We start from the raw sequence: 17792 nt of genomic DNA on the forward strand, positions 1-17792 counted from the left end.
AATTCAGGTCCCTTTTTATGAAAAAATGAGTCACAGTTTCTTCATGATAGTAGTTATATTGATGGATGGTAGACATGTAAAAGCTACTACGGTTCAGAATGTTTTCAAATAGATTTGTATTTTATTAAAAACAATCTACAGGCATGTCTTGTTTTATTGTGTATCACGGATTGGTGGTTTTTTTTGGTTTTTTTCCTTCCCCAAATAGAAATTGAAGGTTTGTTGCAACTCTGCCTCAAGCAAGTCTGTTGGTACCATTGTTCCAACAGCGTGTGCTCATTTCCTGTCTCTGTGTCACAGTTTTGCAATTGTTGCAATATTTCACATTTTTTCATTATTGTTTTGATGATCTGTGATCAGTGATCTTTGTCACTATTGCAATTGTTTTGGGGCATCAGGAACCATGTCCACATAAGAAGGCAAACAATAAATGTCGGGCGTGTTCTGCCTGCTCCACCAAGATGGCCGTTTGCCATCTCTCTCCCTCTTCTCAAGCTTCTTATTCCCTGAGACACAACAATATTAAAATTAGGTCTATTAACAACCCTACAATGACCTTTAAGTATTCAAGTGAAAGGAAGGGTCACACATTTCTCACTTGAAATCAAAAGCTAGAAATGATTAAGCTTAGTGAGGAAGACATGTCACAAGTCAAGAGAGGCCAAACAGCCAACTTGTAAGTACAAGAAAAAGTTCTTGAAAGAAATTAAAAGTGCTACTCCAATGAACACCCAGATAAAAAAATGAAGCAGCCTTATTGCTAATATGGAGAAAGTCTGAGTGGTCTAAATAGAAGATCATATCAGCCACAGCATTCCTTTAAGCCAAAGCCCAATCTTGACCAAGACCCCAATGCTCTTTAATTATGTGAAGGATGAGAGAGGTAAGGAAGCTGCAGAAGCAAAGCTGGAAGCTAGTAGAGGTTGGTTCATGATGTTTAAGAAAGAATTCATCTCCATAACATAAAAGTGCAAGTGCTGATGTAGACAGAACCTGTGGCAAGTTATCCTAAAGATCTAGCTAAGATCATTGATTAAGGGGGCAAACAACAAGTTTTCAATGTTGACAAGACAGCCTTCAACTGGAAGAAGGTGCTATTTACAACTTTCATAGCTGGAGAGAAGTCAATGACTGGCTTCAAAGGACAGGCTGACTCTCTTATCAGCAGCTAATACAGTTGATTTTTAGGTTGAACCCAATGCTCATTTAACACTTTGCAAATCCTAGGGCCCTAAGAATTATGCTAAATCTACTCTGCCTGTGCTCTATAAATGGAACAACAAAGACTGAAGACAGCACATCTGTTTATAGCACGGTTTACTGAATATTTCAAGTCCACTCTTGAAACCTACTGTTCAGAATAAAAATAATTCTTTTCAAAATGTTATTGCTCATTGAAAATGCACCTGGTCACCCAAGAGCTCTGATGGAGATATACACAGAGATTAATAGTGCTTTCCTGCTTGCTAACACATCTATGCTGCAGCAGATGTATCAAGGAGTCATTTTGACTTTCAAGTCTTATTATTTAGAAAATTCATTTTTTAAGGCTATAGCTGCAATAGATAGTGATTCTCCTGATGGATCTGGGCAAAGTAAATTAAAGGCCTTCTGGAAAGAATTCGCTATCCTATTTGCCACTAAGAACATCCATGATTGATTCACCGGAGAAAGTCAAAATATTAACATTAACAGGAGTTTGGAAAAAGTTGATCCCAACCCTCATAGTCGACTTTGAAGGGTTCAAGACTTCAGTGGAGGAAGAAAGTGCGTATCTAGTGGAAATAGCAAGAGAACTAGAATTAGAAGTGGAGCCTAAAGATGTGACTGAATCTGCAAGGTCATGATCAAACTTCATGGATGAGGAATTGCTTCTTATGTATGAGCAAAGCGGCTTCTTGAGATGTAATCTATCCCTAGCTATGATAGTGTGAACATTGTTGAAATGACAACAAAGGATTTAAAATATTATATAAATGTAGTGGATAAAGCAGAGTTTGAGAGGATTGACTCCAATTTGAAAGAAGTTCTACTGCGGATAAAGTGCTGTCAAACAGCATATCACATGCTACAGATAAATCTTTTGTAAAGGAATAGTCAATCAATGCAGCAAACTTCATTGTTATCTTACTTCAAGAAATTGCCACAGCCACGCCAGCCTTCAGGAACCACACAGGAACCACCACTCTGATCAACATCAAGGAAACCCCCCCTGCCATCAAAGAGATTATGGCTGGCTGAAGGCTCAGAATGATCTTTAGCATTTTTTAGAAATGAAGTATTTCTAAATAAAGGTGTGTATACTTTTTAAACATAATCCTACTACACAGTTAATGGACTACACTGCACTGTAAACATAACTTATTATATGCACTGGGAATCCAAAAAAATTTGCACGATTCACCTTATTGCAATTGACATTTTACTGCAGTAGTTGGAACAGAACTGGCAATACATTCGAGGTTTGCCTGTGTTTGGAAAAAAGCCATACCTGTTTACATAGACATGAACATGAACTTTTTGGTCAGAAGACCATACTTGGTGTATATATGGATTTTTGAACTCCCTGTAATAACTTCCCCACCCCTATACCCTGTGCCTTCAGGTCTAGGACTTAACAGTTAGTAAGCAGGCTAATCTAGTATATATCAAGGAGGGCGGTCAATTATTTAAAGGCAGAATACACTCTTCATTCATATTCGCATTCCTGACAGTGGCCTATAGGCAGCAGGCAATCAAAAGAGAGACACTGAATGAACATGCCCATTGAGAAGGGGCGATCAATTATATACTTTTATTCTGAGGTATTTTGAAAACAAAGAATTCATAAAGTAAAGAGAGAGGAATGTGGCAACTAGAAAGGAAAAGAGATGAAAATAGTAATAAAAGGCAAAAGTATTCTAGAGATTATTCCATTGCTGCGAAAAACTGCAATGTTTGGGTGGCACACTCTAATATAAAGTGTGGTATTTAAACGTGTCATGAAACATTTGATTGCAACATATTTTATTGTAAACTTCCTTACATTTGGCAACATTACTATTTTAGAAATGATATAATTTTGTTATGGAAAAAAATCAGTGATGACCAAACTATTTGACTATTGTAACCATAAGGCTATAGATTCAAAACAATAAAGTTCACTGTGAATTTTTAAAAGAAAACAAACTTAAGACTGTGGAGTTAAAAAAAAATAAGGAAAAGTTAAAAACCAAAACTCTTGGGCATTATGAGATCAAGTTAATAGCTTTTTCAGATCTTAGCTTCCTACTACTTTGTGAGCCAAATCCAAGAATTAAACTGTCACATGATTAATGCCAAGATGCTTATTTTAAAACACTATTAAAAATTGTAGGTTTTCCAAAGTGGGAAAAAGTTTGACTGTTATAACACTGTCATTTCACTTTTTTATCTGCATAGGCCACATCTGAAAATTGGTTTTGCTCTTGTAATGTTAATAGCTAGCACCATTGCTCCCCAAACTTGTTGCATTTCATATGGACAAATTTAATATCAGATACAGAAACTAGGGAAGCATTAAAAAAAAAAAAAAAACTACAGTCTTTTAAAAACAAAGATCTGTTTTTATTGTTTTTTTAAATAGAGTTTCCTGCCCAAAGAGATATTCCCCTAAGAAGAAACTGATACATAAAATATCATTAATGCCATTTCGAAATATCTCTTGGGCCAAACTTGCAATTTACTTATGTAAATGTTTGACTCTAGCTCAGAGAGAAGATGAGAAGTAGTTTCCCTAGCTATTGGGCTGTGTCCACAGGCTACCAGCAGGACAAAGTGGGCTGTATCATTATTTGTCAAACCCGGTCTGTGGAAAGGTGCCTGCTGCCTCTGATTGTCAACTCCAAAGGCATGCTCCAGCAGGCCCTGCCAAGCTGGCTCTCTGACAGCGCCTGTTCATTTTCCTGCCATGGCATGCCATGGCACTTGTACCACTGGAGTTGGACTGCACAGTGTTATCAGCAGAAGCCAAAGCCTTTTCTTGTTGCTGGTAATAATGAGATGCACAAAGGAATGGCAAGGAGAAATGGGAGCAAAGAGGCAGGGCTCAGGGGAGGAAAATTAAGAAAAGCTTTGCCCTGTTGAAAAAGTCTGAGATAAGACCGCCTCACCTTGCTTGTCCCCACCCTCAGAAATTTTTATACATGCATTTAAAGAATACGTTGGAAAAGTTGTAAGTTCTGAAATGATTCCTCTCTGAAAACGGCAAGGTATAGGTGTTTCCTATTGATTTGAAGGTAGAAGGGGATGCAGAAGATTTCCAGGGGCTGTCAGGATGGCTCTGTGATCTGAGGCTGGTTGGAAAGGGCTCCTATTTGGAGCACCATAGTTATCCTGGAAAAAAACTGACCATATACTATAAAGATTAGCATCAGTGGCCACCTTTCTATTCCCCATCACCCAAATTACCAACATACCTATCTAAGCAATTTCCAAATACCTTATGAGAGATTCATTTTGTGGAGGTATCTTTTACAAGATTAGGACTCAGCTATCAACTAAGCAAAAAATAAAAATGAAAAAGTAGAAATGGGCCGGGTGCGGTGGCTCACTCCTGTAATCCCAGCACTTTGGGAGGCCAAGGCGAGCGAATCACCTGAGGTCTGGAGTTTGAGACCAGCCTGACCAACATGGAGAAACCCCGTCTCTACTACCACAAATACAAAATTAGCCAGGCATAGTGGCTCATGCCTGTAATCCCAGCTACTCTGGAGGCTGAGGCAGGAAAACAGCTTGAACCCAGGAGGTGGAAGTTGCTGTGAGCCAAGATGGCGCCATTGCACTCCAGCCTGGGCAACAAGAGCGAAACTCCATCTCAAAAAAAAAAAAAAAAAAAGGCGGAAATGACAACATATTGAGTTCTTTTATCAGCTAAGCTCTAGATATGGTGATATTTAAATGAATTGTTGCTTTGACAAGTCATCAAAGACAAAGACCTTTGGAATAAAAAACAAGACAGGTTTCTGAAAGGAATTAGAGATTGGAATGAGAATGCCAGAGGTGGAAAAGGGAAGCTGAAATGAAAGCAGCAAGACCACAGGAAATTTCCTTTCTATCTTGACATATTGAGAATTATACAGTTTCTGAAAAGAGGATGATCTGGATTTTCATACCATCTCTGGCACCCTACCCTCTCAATGACTTAGTTTTCTTAAAACAAAACCTAGAATTACTAGTACCTATTTTATAGCATTTTGATAAGAATTAAATCAAGCAGCAGAGAATAAGGTAAATTCTAGTCACAGGCTGCATGTTACATCAATGTTCCCATCTGCCTTGGCTTGCCCCCATCACTGAAAAGCTGGCTTTTTGATTATCCATCAAATCTACAGATTTGACTACGCGGTTCTCAGACAAGCCCCAGTGGGAATTTATTATGTTTCTTCAGGAAAAGAAAAGACTGCAACTAGAAACATTTTCTAAACATGACAGCACCCCCTCAGAAATCACTTCCATACTGTTGCAGTCAGAGGTTCTGTCTGCCTGGTTCCCACCAACAGTGATGCAATGTCTCCCTCAGCCCTCAGTCAGCCAAGAACCAGCAGGTCATCAGGGCTAGTACTGCCCGAGTCAGTAGGTGTGAGTTCCACACACCTGTGTAGAATCAACACCTGGCCAATTTGAATTTCCAAGGGTCAGCTGGCTCTTTTAACACCTCACAAAGAAGGCTGATGTTTCCAGTGACCTCCTCCTCACAGAGATTCTTTCAGGTGAACTGGGCCAAATAAGTTAGGTCAAAAGCATTTGGAAAAATGTCCATTTGCTGGTTGGTAGACCAATCTTGAAACGGACTCCATGAGTCCTGTTAAATGTCAAACTGTCTCCACAGTTATTCATGTCTACTAGCATCCTCCAGTCTGGCTTCATTTACAAAGAAGAAAGTTATAATTTCAAGTGATGAGCAGTTCTATTTTCTTTCACTGACTTCCTTCTACAACCTCATAGACAAGTGCTCAAAGCCTTGACAGCTACCAAGTGCCTGCTAAGGGGTAAGTTCTGTGGCTGATATCTCTACCTGTGTAGAGGTTTGTGTTATCGCAAACCTTCACTTGTTGGAAAAAAAAAAAAAACTTAGCCAAATTGGAGTAACTGATCACCTATTTTTAAGACATAAACTGTGTAGATTAATGAATCCCATATTCCCTGGCCCTTTTTTACATGAGTGATTCAGATACATCAAAGGCCATCCTGATTTATAAACTCCAAACACTAAAAAGGAAAATAAGCCACCTTAAATAATGTATTCCCTTTTAATGCCTTGACTCCGTGTCTTGAAATAACATAAACACCGAAGCATTTAAGAGGGTGTTATAATCACATTTGCAGAGATGATCAAAAAAGCTCAAAGATCTAAGGAGTGCGCCTGGAACACAGACCCATGACATTTGTGAGACATTCCTTATCTCATTCAGTTACCCCCCTCCAGCTGCCTTGTAAGGGACCTGTCTGTGATGATTACCTGAGACAGAGAGGAAGTCATCCACTGAGGTGATGTCATCCACGGCCTCTGTCAACACTCGGACCTGCTTCTCCCACTGGTCTTTGAAGACATCCATGTTATCCTGAGCAACTTTGCTCTGTGGCCGGGCAGCCAGTGTCAGAGCGGCATTGATGACCTATTTGTTGGAAACAATCCAGGGACATGATGACTACACACTTCAAAAGAGGAATAAGCCGGTCAAAGACCCATGCACCCTGTACGTTCTACAGATAAGTGGGTTCTTGGTGTTCAGAAGGACAATCAAACACATAAAAGACAAAGTAGATTTTCAACTACCATTCATTTTTGTTTGCTTCTTTTTAAGACATAATAGTTTGCCTCAGGTTTCAAAAAGCATTTCCTGGACAAGTCTCATGACTTAGCACAGATACAGCAGAAATGCAACTCTTGCTTTCCACATGTGCAAGTTTATGATTTAGCTGCTGAGACAAGGTAAATAGATATGGAACATTTAAATCATAACCCAAAACAAATAGAACAAAGTCAACAGGAGTGGAGAGTATAGTGACACAATCCCAGCTCCCTGCAGCCTCGAACTCCTGAGCCCCAGCAATCCTCTCACCTCAGACTCCCCAGTAACTGGGACTACAGGAATGCACCACCACACCCAGCTAATTTATTTTATTTTTTGTAGAGATGGAGTCTCACTATGTTGCCCAGGCTGGCCTTGAACCCCTGGCCTCAATCAATCCTCCCACTTCAGCCTCCCAGAGCACTGGGATTATAGGTGTGAGCCACCATGCCCGGCCCCTGCCATGGTAATTCTGAAGAGACTGGTGTGGTTTATTCTTTCTGAGAAAGGTAGAACTTGAAACAGCTCATAAATGATAAGTAGCATTTTTCAGCAAGAGGAAATAGAGAAAGAAAAGGAGGGGCACAAGGGCTGGAGTGGAGAAGGTCACTGACAGGCTTTTGAAACAAAGTGAAAGAGGCTTACCTGGGGACACAGGCTGTCAATCTGGGTGGCTGCCATCCGAACTAATTTCACCCCTTCTTCATTGTTGGAGATGGAACAGGCCAAATTGGCAACCTGTATTGAAGAGGATTTTAGTGAATATTAGGTTGGGGCAAAGGGGAAGTATACTGTTGCTCCGCCTTGTACCTTCTCTGGCAGATGTCTTTTCCAGGAGAATTCTTTCAGAAATAAGATAAGGGTATCCTGGCCTTCATGTAGAACCAACTATTACTACTTCTTATGCTAATTTAGGCATTTCTGTCAGAAGAGGCATTTCACGACTCTCAAGCATATACAAGGTTGCATTTTAACAGGGTTTTTGAACTGTTTTTTCTTATGAACTGCCTTGATCTGCCTACACTCTCTGGAGCCTCCTAAGACTCATCATCAAATGCAAAACCCTGTGATCTTGGCCATATCAGTACTCAGTTCTGACCCTGTAGAGTGAGAAGAATGCTACAGGCCATTATTTGGGCTTGAGAGACTCATAGTAAGCTGACAATTATGGTGCCCTGCCCCCAAAATACCTGATCTGCCTGAAAATTTTAGTCCACTAATAGCCAACTCAAATGTTATTAGAGGCCAGCTGTTATGAGCAATGTAACAAAAAGGCTCGTAGCATTCAATACACAATGGTGGAATATATTGTAAACTACAATGTGCAGATCTAGTATAAAGACATTCAAATTTGATGGCCTCCTTGCTTTCTGGCACCTTCCATCTTCAAAGCCAACAGTTGTTTTTTTTTTTCCCCCTCCTTGGTTCCTGGCCCAAATTTGAATGTCTTCTTTTCCCCTCTTCCTTGGTTCCTGGCCCCTTCCGTCTTCAAACAGTTGGCTCTGAAGATGGATGGGGCCAGGAACCAAGGAGGGAAGGGGAAGCAAGACATTCAAATTTTATTTTTAGGAACACTATGCTACCCCCAAACAGCTGGACTGAATTCAAGTTCCCAGGTCAAGTGGTTCAACTTGTTATTCCTTCTCTTGAAGGAGAGTTGGTAATTCAAGGTGAGATTGATTAGCCAAGGTCAACAGCCACAAAGCCACCATCAAAAGACCAATCAGTCCCATCAGGCTGGTATCAAGACAACACAAGAATGGGGATATGAAAAGTCAAAGAAGAGGAGAAGGACAGCAAGGCGTAGGAGCTATGGAGCAAACAGAACAAGTGATTAGCAGAGAGAATCCCTGGAGTCTTGTGGCCACCTGCCTTTTTGGTATCCTGCTTATGTTTAATCTCCAAAACTGGGCTGCTCTCCTCCCATGCCTGAATGCCCTAGGATTTTAGAACGTACCACCCATGCTTATAGTTCCTAATGTGAAAGAAACCTTAGGCAGTATGACATAGTAAGAAGAGTACAGGCCTGGAGATCAGGAAGCTCAACCACTGGGCATCTTTATAAGTCACTTCACATTTTAGATTGCTGCTTTCTTATCAGCAATATGAGATGGGTTGAGGGTGATAGAATACTTTTAAAGATTACTTCAATAAACCATTAGTGTAAAGAATAGGGTTTTGGAGTTTTTAAGGGAGAAAGAGGATCCATTATATCTATTTCAGTGAGAAAATGTCCTAGGAGAAATTATGACAAGTGAATTCCAAACATTACCATTTAGTTTCTTATAATTTATAGTTTATCTTTGATTTTCATTATTTTACTTAGTTTTCAAAATAAGTGTGAAAAGACATATGCCTTATTAGGACCATTCACAGATACTGCATGCCATGGGCAGGAAGGTTCTTAGATGTGGGGCAGAGACTAACGATGCAGGTCTCTTAACTTCAATTTCTCTGTTATATCATAATGTCTTCTCTCTACATTTTTATTCATCTTTGTTACGTCTGTATTCTATATTCTAGTTCATTTTACAATCCAAGTGCCTGACTCAGTGCATGACACAGAATTGATGTTTCGTACATGTTTATTTAATAAATTAAACAATAGCTTGTAAACTTGGTGTAACTTATTGTAGACAGTAATTTGGAATACACAATGGATAAATGGTGCCCTCAAAAATAAAGTTGAGCTTCACCCTTAATTTGGCAAGACAAATGTTCACCTTCTGGCAGATGTTAACCAATGCTATGGTGTTAACCAATGGTTCCTACATTCTGATCTGTGGTACGAGTCCAGGATGCAGCTTCCCCTGTCCAAAGTGGCATGTGGGGGGGGAAAAAAAAATCAGGATAGTGGAGAATCTTCTAGAAAGATATATGTATTTAAAGTTCTACCTTTTAATATTCAATTAAATTTTTCCTATATCTGCTTTTTTTGCCCTGTACAATCCCTGCTTGCTGTGTGAAAGACTTGAAATCACACTTCTGCAAACAGTGAATAACTGCTAGAGTTTAGCACAACAACAATATGAAAACTTAAAAATGCCCCAAGAATCAGGTAATTATTTGCATTTCTGTAAAAAGCATAAGAAAATACCAACACGCTTAATGAAATAATGGATCCAGACCAAGTCATCAGTGGTTAACATTAAAAAAAGAAAGAGCGACAACCAGAGATCATGTGTTTCTTGACTGACAAACCACTGTCTATGAAATATTCTTGCCAAAAAAAAAGAAAAGATCAGCCATTTAGGATGAATTTTCAATTTACAGAAAATTCAAGAGAAAAAGAAACATGTAAAATAAAAGTACATACATGCAATCATAAAAATCCTGATGGTTAAAAACTGTTGGAAAAAAGACATAGATCTCATGTGTGTCCTGAATAGAAAAAAACAAACTATAATATACATATATATATAAAAATATGTAAATAAATAAGTAAATAAGACTACATTTATGAAACCATCAAGGAAATTTATATATTAACTAGACATTTGATGATACTGAGGAGTTATTAATATTTTAAAGTATGCTAATGGTACTTTTTTTAAAAGAATCTATAGCTTTTAGAGATATATAATCAGGATGTTTATGGATGAAATGATGTTTGGAATTTGCTTCACAATTATCTGGGGTTAGGGAAATGCGTGGAAGTGTAGAAAAAACAAGATTGGCCATTAGTTTATAATTGTTGAAGCTGAGTGACAGTGTATGATGGTTCATTACACATTCTTTACTTTGGGATATGCTTAAAATTTTCCATACTAAAAAACATTTAGAAAAAAAGTAGCAGCCACAACGTATTATATCACCAGCTCTGGAAAACACTTTCCTGCATCTGTGCATGTCTCCAAGGAGCAAAGGGTAAGCTAGGGAAACCTGAGTATGGTTTGGAGTTGAGGCTTGCAGACAGTAGAGGGTACCTGCCTGAGCACAGATGAATGCTGTAACTGGACTCTGTCAGTCACAGCATAGCTCCCCAGATCGCAGAGCTTCCCACTTACGCTGACTGCGAGTCACCTGGCAGAAGTCGACCCTGTGGGACTTAGAGCTCAGAAGAGCTGGACTCTAACAGAGGGAAACGCTAACTAGTAACTTCCACATAGTGAAAATAAACTTTTCTTTGTGTATCTTTCGAACTGTTTTCTCATCCTTTGTTTAAATTAAACTCTATTATCCCTTAGGCCTAATGAGGTAAACTCCTCACCCAACAGAATCTTAGTAGGGGGAAACCAAGCTAGCAATGCTTGGCAAAAATAAAGAGCTGGCACCTCTTGATAGTCCTCCAGTTATTTATTCTCTTTAATTGTACCGATCCGTAAATCCTCAAGCCTGGCAGCCTATACTCTGCAACGCACTCCTGCTATTTAATTCCACTTAAAGCTCAGAATTTCATTCACCTTGTATTTTCTTTGGAAACATTCTGAAAATATTTCCAATATGATGCTAAGGATTTCAGTATCTTCAGAGGCAGGCTTACATATTTTAAGTTGGTCATGGGCTCTATCCAAATCCCTACCTTCCCTTTTTTCTTTTGGCTTGTCTTTCTCTGCTTCTCACTGGACCCATTGGCACAGTGGTGACTATCAACTTGGTTTTACATAATTTGATTTCTAGAATTTCATCAGCAAATGATCCTTAGCTTCATTGCTTCAGGCAGTCCCCAATCAATAATGTAGCTTGGGCCAGATGCAGTGGCTCATGCCTCAAAGCCCAGCAATTTGGGAGGCTGAGGCTCCTAAGAAGCCAGGAGTTGAAGACCACCCTGGGCAATGTGGCGAAACCTCATTTCTACTAAAAATACAAAAAATAGCCAGGGTGTGGTGGCACACACCCGTAATCCAAAATACTCAAGAGGCTGAAGCAGGAGAATCGCTTGAGACTGGGAAGCTCAGGTTGCAGTGAGCCGAGATCACACCACTGCACTCCGGCCTGGGTGACAGACAGAGACTCCATCTCCAAAAAAGAAAAAAATAATATAGCTTGAAATGCCAGCTAACACCTCAACCTCAACAACATCAGTCCAAGATAAGTACACACAGTAGGTATCTCAAAATTGTTTTTTTTTTTTTTGAGATGGAATCTCATTCTGTTGCCCAGGCTGGAGTGCAGCGGCAAGACCTCAGCTCACCGTAACCTCCGCCTCCCAGGTTCAAGTGATTCTCCTGCCTCAGCCTCACCAGTAGCTGGGGTTACAGGCACCCACCACTATGCCTGGCTAATTTTTGTATTTTTAGTAGGGATGGGGTTTCACCATGTTGGCCAGGCTGGTCTCGAACTCCTAGCCTCAAGTGATCCACTTGCCTTGGCCTCCCAAAGTGCTAGGATTACAGGCATGAGCCACCACACCTGCCAGTATCTGATAATTGATTTCAACAACCTGTTCTTTAACTAGATCTCTGTTACAACACCAGAAACTGTGGTAAAGTAAATGTCCTATTTTTTCAAAGCTAATATTTTCTCCTACATGGTCAGTTTCTCATGATAAAGGGTGATAAGGGGAAGTATGGAGGAGGAAGGGAATGGTGGACTGGAATTACTAGACATTTGAAAAGATTAATGTGAGTGAAAAAGCAGACAATAGATCACCAATACATTGCAACCCCAAAGATGTTGAACAATACAATTAAATCTGATAGAATTTTGAAACCTGCTTGAGGCAACCAAGCAGGAAACGTTTATGGGATATACTTTCTCAACTGGGTCCCACCTCTGCCTTCTCCACTCTCGAATTATTTACAACTTAACTGAAGCCACGAGATTTAATTGCCTTCCTGGAAGCTTAGAAAACAATAAAGCATTTCATTAAGTATTAAATTTTGAGCAATTTAGATTGATCTGGGATTTCTGAAAGTGGAATAGGTCATGACTATAGGTGGTAGAGTTCGTTGGTGAGCTAATTGTACTAAATACCTACCAATCTGTTAGAAAGGAAAGCTCTCCTTCTTAACTTCTGAGAGCATAATGGATCTGGGGAAGTAAAAGCTGAGAAGACTGGGCTAGTCTATCTCTGACTTAGCACCTTAAAACCAGTACTCTTGAGGGAAAGGAGGAAGCTTAGCAGCCATCATTAAATTGTGTGCTGCTGACCACAAAAACTTTAGGATTACGGAAAAAGAAGAGACCAGTGCTGCTAAGTGGAATCAGTAAACATATCATGGAGAGGTAAACTATCCATCCTGCAAGATTTATTTTATGATTGCCTGTTTAGCACTACTTTCTAGATGCTCAATGAATATAATTTTTTTTTGCTCTCCTGGGCACACTTTGTAAGTATGTGAATACTTAACATTAACAATATCATTAGCAGAACTAGAAAGAACAACAACAACAACAACAACAAAAAATAGCAAGGAGAGCCTATACCTATTTTTTGAAGAAAGTAACTTACTCCATTAATTGAATTTGTATTACAATTGGCATCTATCCTCTAACTCTTTAATAATCACCTCAGCAAACTAAAAGCAGAGTGACAATATTCCTGATAAGACAGTTAAAAATTGACAAAAATAACTCAGGAGGCTGAGGCACAAGAATCGCTTGAACTGAGGAGGTGGAGGTTACAGTGAGCCGAGATCGCTCCACTCCACTCCAGTCTGGGCAACAGAGTGAAACTGCATCTCAAAAAACAAACATGTGAATCCTTCCTAAAAATATATTGTGACCCAATCGCTACAAAGATAATAAAATAATACCTAGGAATACAATTTACAAGGGATGTGAAGGACTTCTTCAAGGAGAACTACAAACCACTGCTCAAGGAAATAAGAGAGGACACAAACAAATGGAAAAATATTCCATGCTCATGGACAGGAAGAATCAGTATCATGAAAACTGCCATACTGCCCAAAGTAACTTATAGATTCAATGCTATTCCCATTAAGCTACCATTGACTTTCTTTGCAGAATTAGAAAAAACTACTTTAAATTTCATGTGGAAACAAAAAAGAGCCTGTATAGCCAAGACAATCCTAAGCAAAAAGAACAAAGCTGGAGGCATCTGGCTACCTGACTTCAAACTGTACTACAAGGTTACAGTAACTAAAACAGCATGGTACTGGTACCAAAACACACATATAGACCAATGGAACAGAACAGAGACCTCAGAAATAACACCACATGCCTATAACCATCTGATCCTCGACAAACCTGACAAAAACATGCAATGGGGAAAGGATTCCCCATTTAATAAATGGTGCTGGGAAAACTGGCTAGCCATATGCAGATAACAGAAACTGGACCCCTTCCTTACACCTTATACAAAAATTAACTCAAGATGGATTAAAGACTTAAATGTAAAACCCAAAACCATAAAAACCCTAGAAGAAAACCTAGGCAATACCATTCAGGACATAGGCATGGGCAAAGACTTCATGACTAAAACAGCAAAAGCAATTGTAACAAAAGCCAAAATTGACAAATTGGATCTAATCAAACTAAAGAGCTTCTGCGCAACAAAATAAACTAGCATCAGAGTGAACAGACAACCTACAGAATGGGAGAAAATTTTTGCAATCTACCCATCTGACAAAGTCTAATTTCCAGAATCTACAAGGAACTTAAATTTACAAGAAAAAAACAACCCTATCAAAAAGTGGGCAAAGGATATGAACAGAGACTTCTCAAAAGATGACATTTATGCGGCCAACAAACATGAAAAAAAGCTCATCATCACTGGTCATTAGAGAAATGCAAATCAAAACCACAATGAGATATCATCTTATGCCAGTTAGAATGGCGATCATTAAAAAGTCAGGAAACAGGGCGGGTGTGGTGGCTCATGCTTGTAATCCCAGCACTTTGGGAGGCTGAGGGGAGTGGATTATCTGAGGTTGGGAGTTCAAGCACAGCCTGACCAACATGGAGAAACCCCATCTCTACTAAAAATACTAAATTAGCCAGGTGTGGTGGCACATGCCTGGAATCCCAGCTACTCAGGAGGCTGAGGCAGGAGAGTCGCTTGAAACCAGCAGGCAGAGGTTGCTGTGAGCTGAGATCACGCCATTGCACTCCAGCCTAGGCAACAAAAGCAAAACCCTGTCTCAAAAAAAGTCAGGAAACAACAGATGCTTGCAAGGCTGTGGAGAAAAGGAATGCTTTTACACTGTTGGTGGGAGTGTAATTAGTTCAACCATTGTAGAAGACAGTGTGGCTATTCCTCAAGGATCTAGAACCAGAAATATCATTTGACTCAGCAACTCCATTACTGACTCAGCAACTCCATTATATACCCAAAGGATTATAAATCATTCTACTATAAAGACACATGCACACATGTTTATTGCAGCACTATTTACAATAGCAAAGGCATAGAACCAACCAAATGTCCATCAATGATAGACTTGATAAGGAAAATATGGCACATATACACCATGGAATACTATGCAGCCATAAAAAAGAATGGGTTCATGTCCTTTTCAGGGACATAGATGAAGCTGAAAGCCATCATTCTCAGCAAACTAACACAGGAACAGAAAACCAAACACCGCATGTTCTCACTCATAAGTGGGAGTTGAACAATGACAACACATGGACACAGGGAGGGGGAACAACACGCGCTGGGGCCTGTCAGGGGGTGGGATGCAAGGGGAGAGAAAGCATTAGGACAAATACCTAATGCATGTAGGGCTTAAAACCTAGATGATGGGTTGATAGCTGCAGCAAACCACCATGGCATATGTATAGCTATGTAACAAACCTGCACATTCTGCACATGTATCCCAAAACTTAAAGTAAAATGTATAGTGACCATTTAAAAAGGCAAGATGTTTTTTAATCACACAACGAAAACCCCACACAGCTCACAGATCTTGATAAACTGCATCGTGGCTGTACAATTCAGTTTTGTGTGGACACCACCACAGAAAAGCAGCTCTGTCTCAAAAGTGCCACAGTCTTGTTTGAACACTCACAAGAAAAGCCTGGAAGGCTGAGCTTCAATTAGACATTAAAAACCTCTGCTAATAAAGTACTTAGGCATTTAACTCCAACGTGATATGAAGCACATCAGAAAAATGAGAACATTTTCCCTTTTTCTGGCCCTGGAAAAAATGTAATCAAATTACATTTTTTAATATTTGTGATTCTGTTCTGTTTGAAACACCAGCAAATATTCAGGGCATTCAACTCCCAAACACCGAATCATTTCATTAATTTTTACAGCTTCAGGTATCATACTGGTGTTTTAAGAACACACTATTGAAATAAAGCAGAACAGCAATTCAGAGGTCCATAAAGCACTTGCTCCTCATGTTAATATTTCATCATCATTGTACATTTGAGAATAAAATGAATTTATTTACTATTAAAGGGGAATTACTTGAATTTATAGTCAGTCACATGGCCATATAAAACCACAGAGAGGACAGTGGCACAGATTTCATGCAAAACGTTTTTCTCTAAAACTATCATCACGATGAAAAGTGCTGCGGTCTCCATCTGAAGGTTTATTCATCTATCTGTGCTGATGTAATTAGTACACATGAAGATGTTAACATATGTGCCTATCTTCTACAGAACCTCAAGGTTCCTACAGAACATGACTCCTATAATACAGATGGAGTTTCACAATTCAGTAACAGCGGAAATGATACTCCTCCCTGAAACCTTTGAGAGGCAAGACAGAAGCAGCTGGTAGACAAACAGGCTCACCCTTTGACGATCAGCTTCCAGGAAGATGGGTATAGGAATAGGCTAAATGGCCACCAGCAAAATTGGACTTGAGGAGAGTCAAGTCTGGCTGCCCAGAAGAATATTGTAGGAGTTGTCTCTCTTTCCTGCTGAGGTATTATGGAATCCTTTTAAAATGAGCAGCTACACACTGGGATAAGTTTATCAGCCTGATTAACAGTCACTGCAGTTCTAAAGGATAGAGGAAACTTAAAAAGCAGTGATAATTTGATCAGGGAAGGATGCTCAGTGGATGTCAGCAGCTGGGGGCTTAAGTACACTGGGGGACAGGAGGAAATGGAATCAATTTTTCTTGCCTCTGTTTTAAATGACCTCTATAAAGCATCTGGCACTTTTGGTCATTCTATATAGTTTAATTTTAAAAATCATAATTGGTAAGACCTGGGCTTTGCAGTCAAGCAGCCCAGGGTTTATGTTCTGACTCTTATTCTCACCAGCTGGGTGAGATGTGTTGCATCTCTGAGCCTCAACTGTGTCTCAGTTATAAAATATAAATATAAAATATTACAATGTTGCAATAAGAGATTAGCTAACCCAGCACCCAGTAGGGATTTGACAAATGTTACTGCCATAAGATGCAATTTATTGAAAGGTCACTAAAAAGTGAAAATATATTTGAATGACGTTATCCAATCATTGATCACTCATTCAATAAATATTGAGTGCCTATATATGACAGACATGGAAGATACAAGTAAAATATTACTTATGCCCTAGATGAGCTTATGTTTTGGTGGGAAGACAGAATTTAACAAAGTAATGCATTAAAAGTTTATATTGTGATGAGTATTACAAAAGAAACAAGAGGAAGACAATGATAAAAACTGAAGGGAGCTCTATGTGATCACTTGCACAGTTTATCCCTCAGTTTTGTATAAAGTTACAATTCTCAAGTTACAATTCTTTTTGTCACTGCTTATTTCAACCCGTTATATCCCAAATATTTTATAGATCTTATATATACTTTTAACCAAATTTTTTAATGATTGAATAAGATTCCCTAATGTTGTTGCCTCATTGTTTGGTAAATTAATTCCTTGCTGTCATACATTTAGGGAAGTCTCCAATGTTTGCTATTACTAAAAACAAAGTAATACACATCTTTAGGCATCTAGTTTTTGCTCCTGTCAGAAGTGAAATTTCTGCAACAGGAAAATTGTTATGACACTTGTTTACCTGTGACCATAGTCCTTGCTGAAATGTCCCTGGAATGAGTGAATTGCCAATTTTCCAGTGCTACCAGCATTGCATCCCATATTCCTCAACACTGTTTCTTCTTGACTTCTC

At 39.2% G+C, this 17792-nt stretch overlaps 1 protein-coding gene across 13 annotated transcripts in view; it reads right to left on the bottom strand.

The window, feature by feature from the left end:
- Positions 1 to 17792, bottom strand: part of CTNNA2 (catenin alpha 2) — a 1147855-nt gene that overhangs the window by 95576 nt on the left and 1034487 nt on the right. For all 13 annotated transcript variants that reach the window (XM_054474847.1, XM_054474848.1, XM_054474846.1 and 10 more), the window contains 2 exons: positions 7458 to 7550; positions 6479 to 6635 (listed from right to left, as the gene is read on the bottom strand). In XM_054474847.1, coding sequence (XP_054330822.1) covers positions 6479 to 6635; positions 7458 to 7550 — 250 coding nt within the window. The remainder of the gene's footprint in view (positions 1 to 6478; positions 6636 to 7457; positions 7551 to 17792) is intronic.

This window comes from Pongo pygmaeus, chromosome 12 (assembly GCF_028885625.2).
Source record: "Pongo pygmaeus isolate AG05252 chromosome 12, NHGRI_mPonPyg2-v2.0_pri, whole genome shotgun sequence".
Lineage (NCBI taxonomy): Eukaryota > Metazoa > Chordata > Mammalia > Primates > Hominidae > Pongo > Pongo pygmaeus.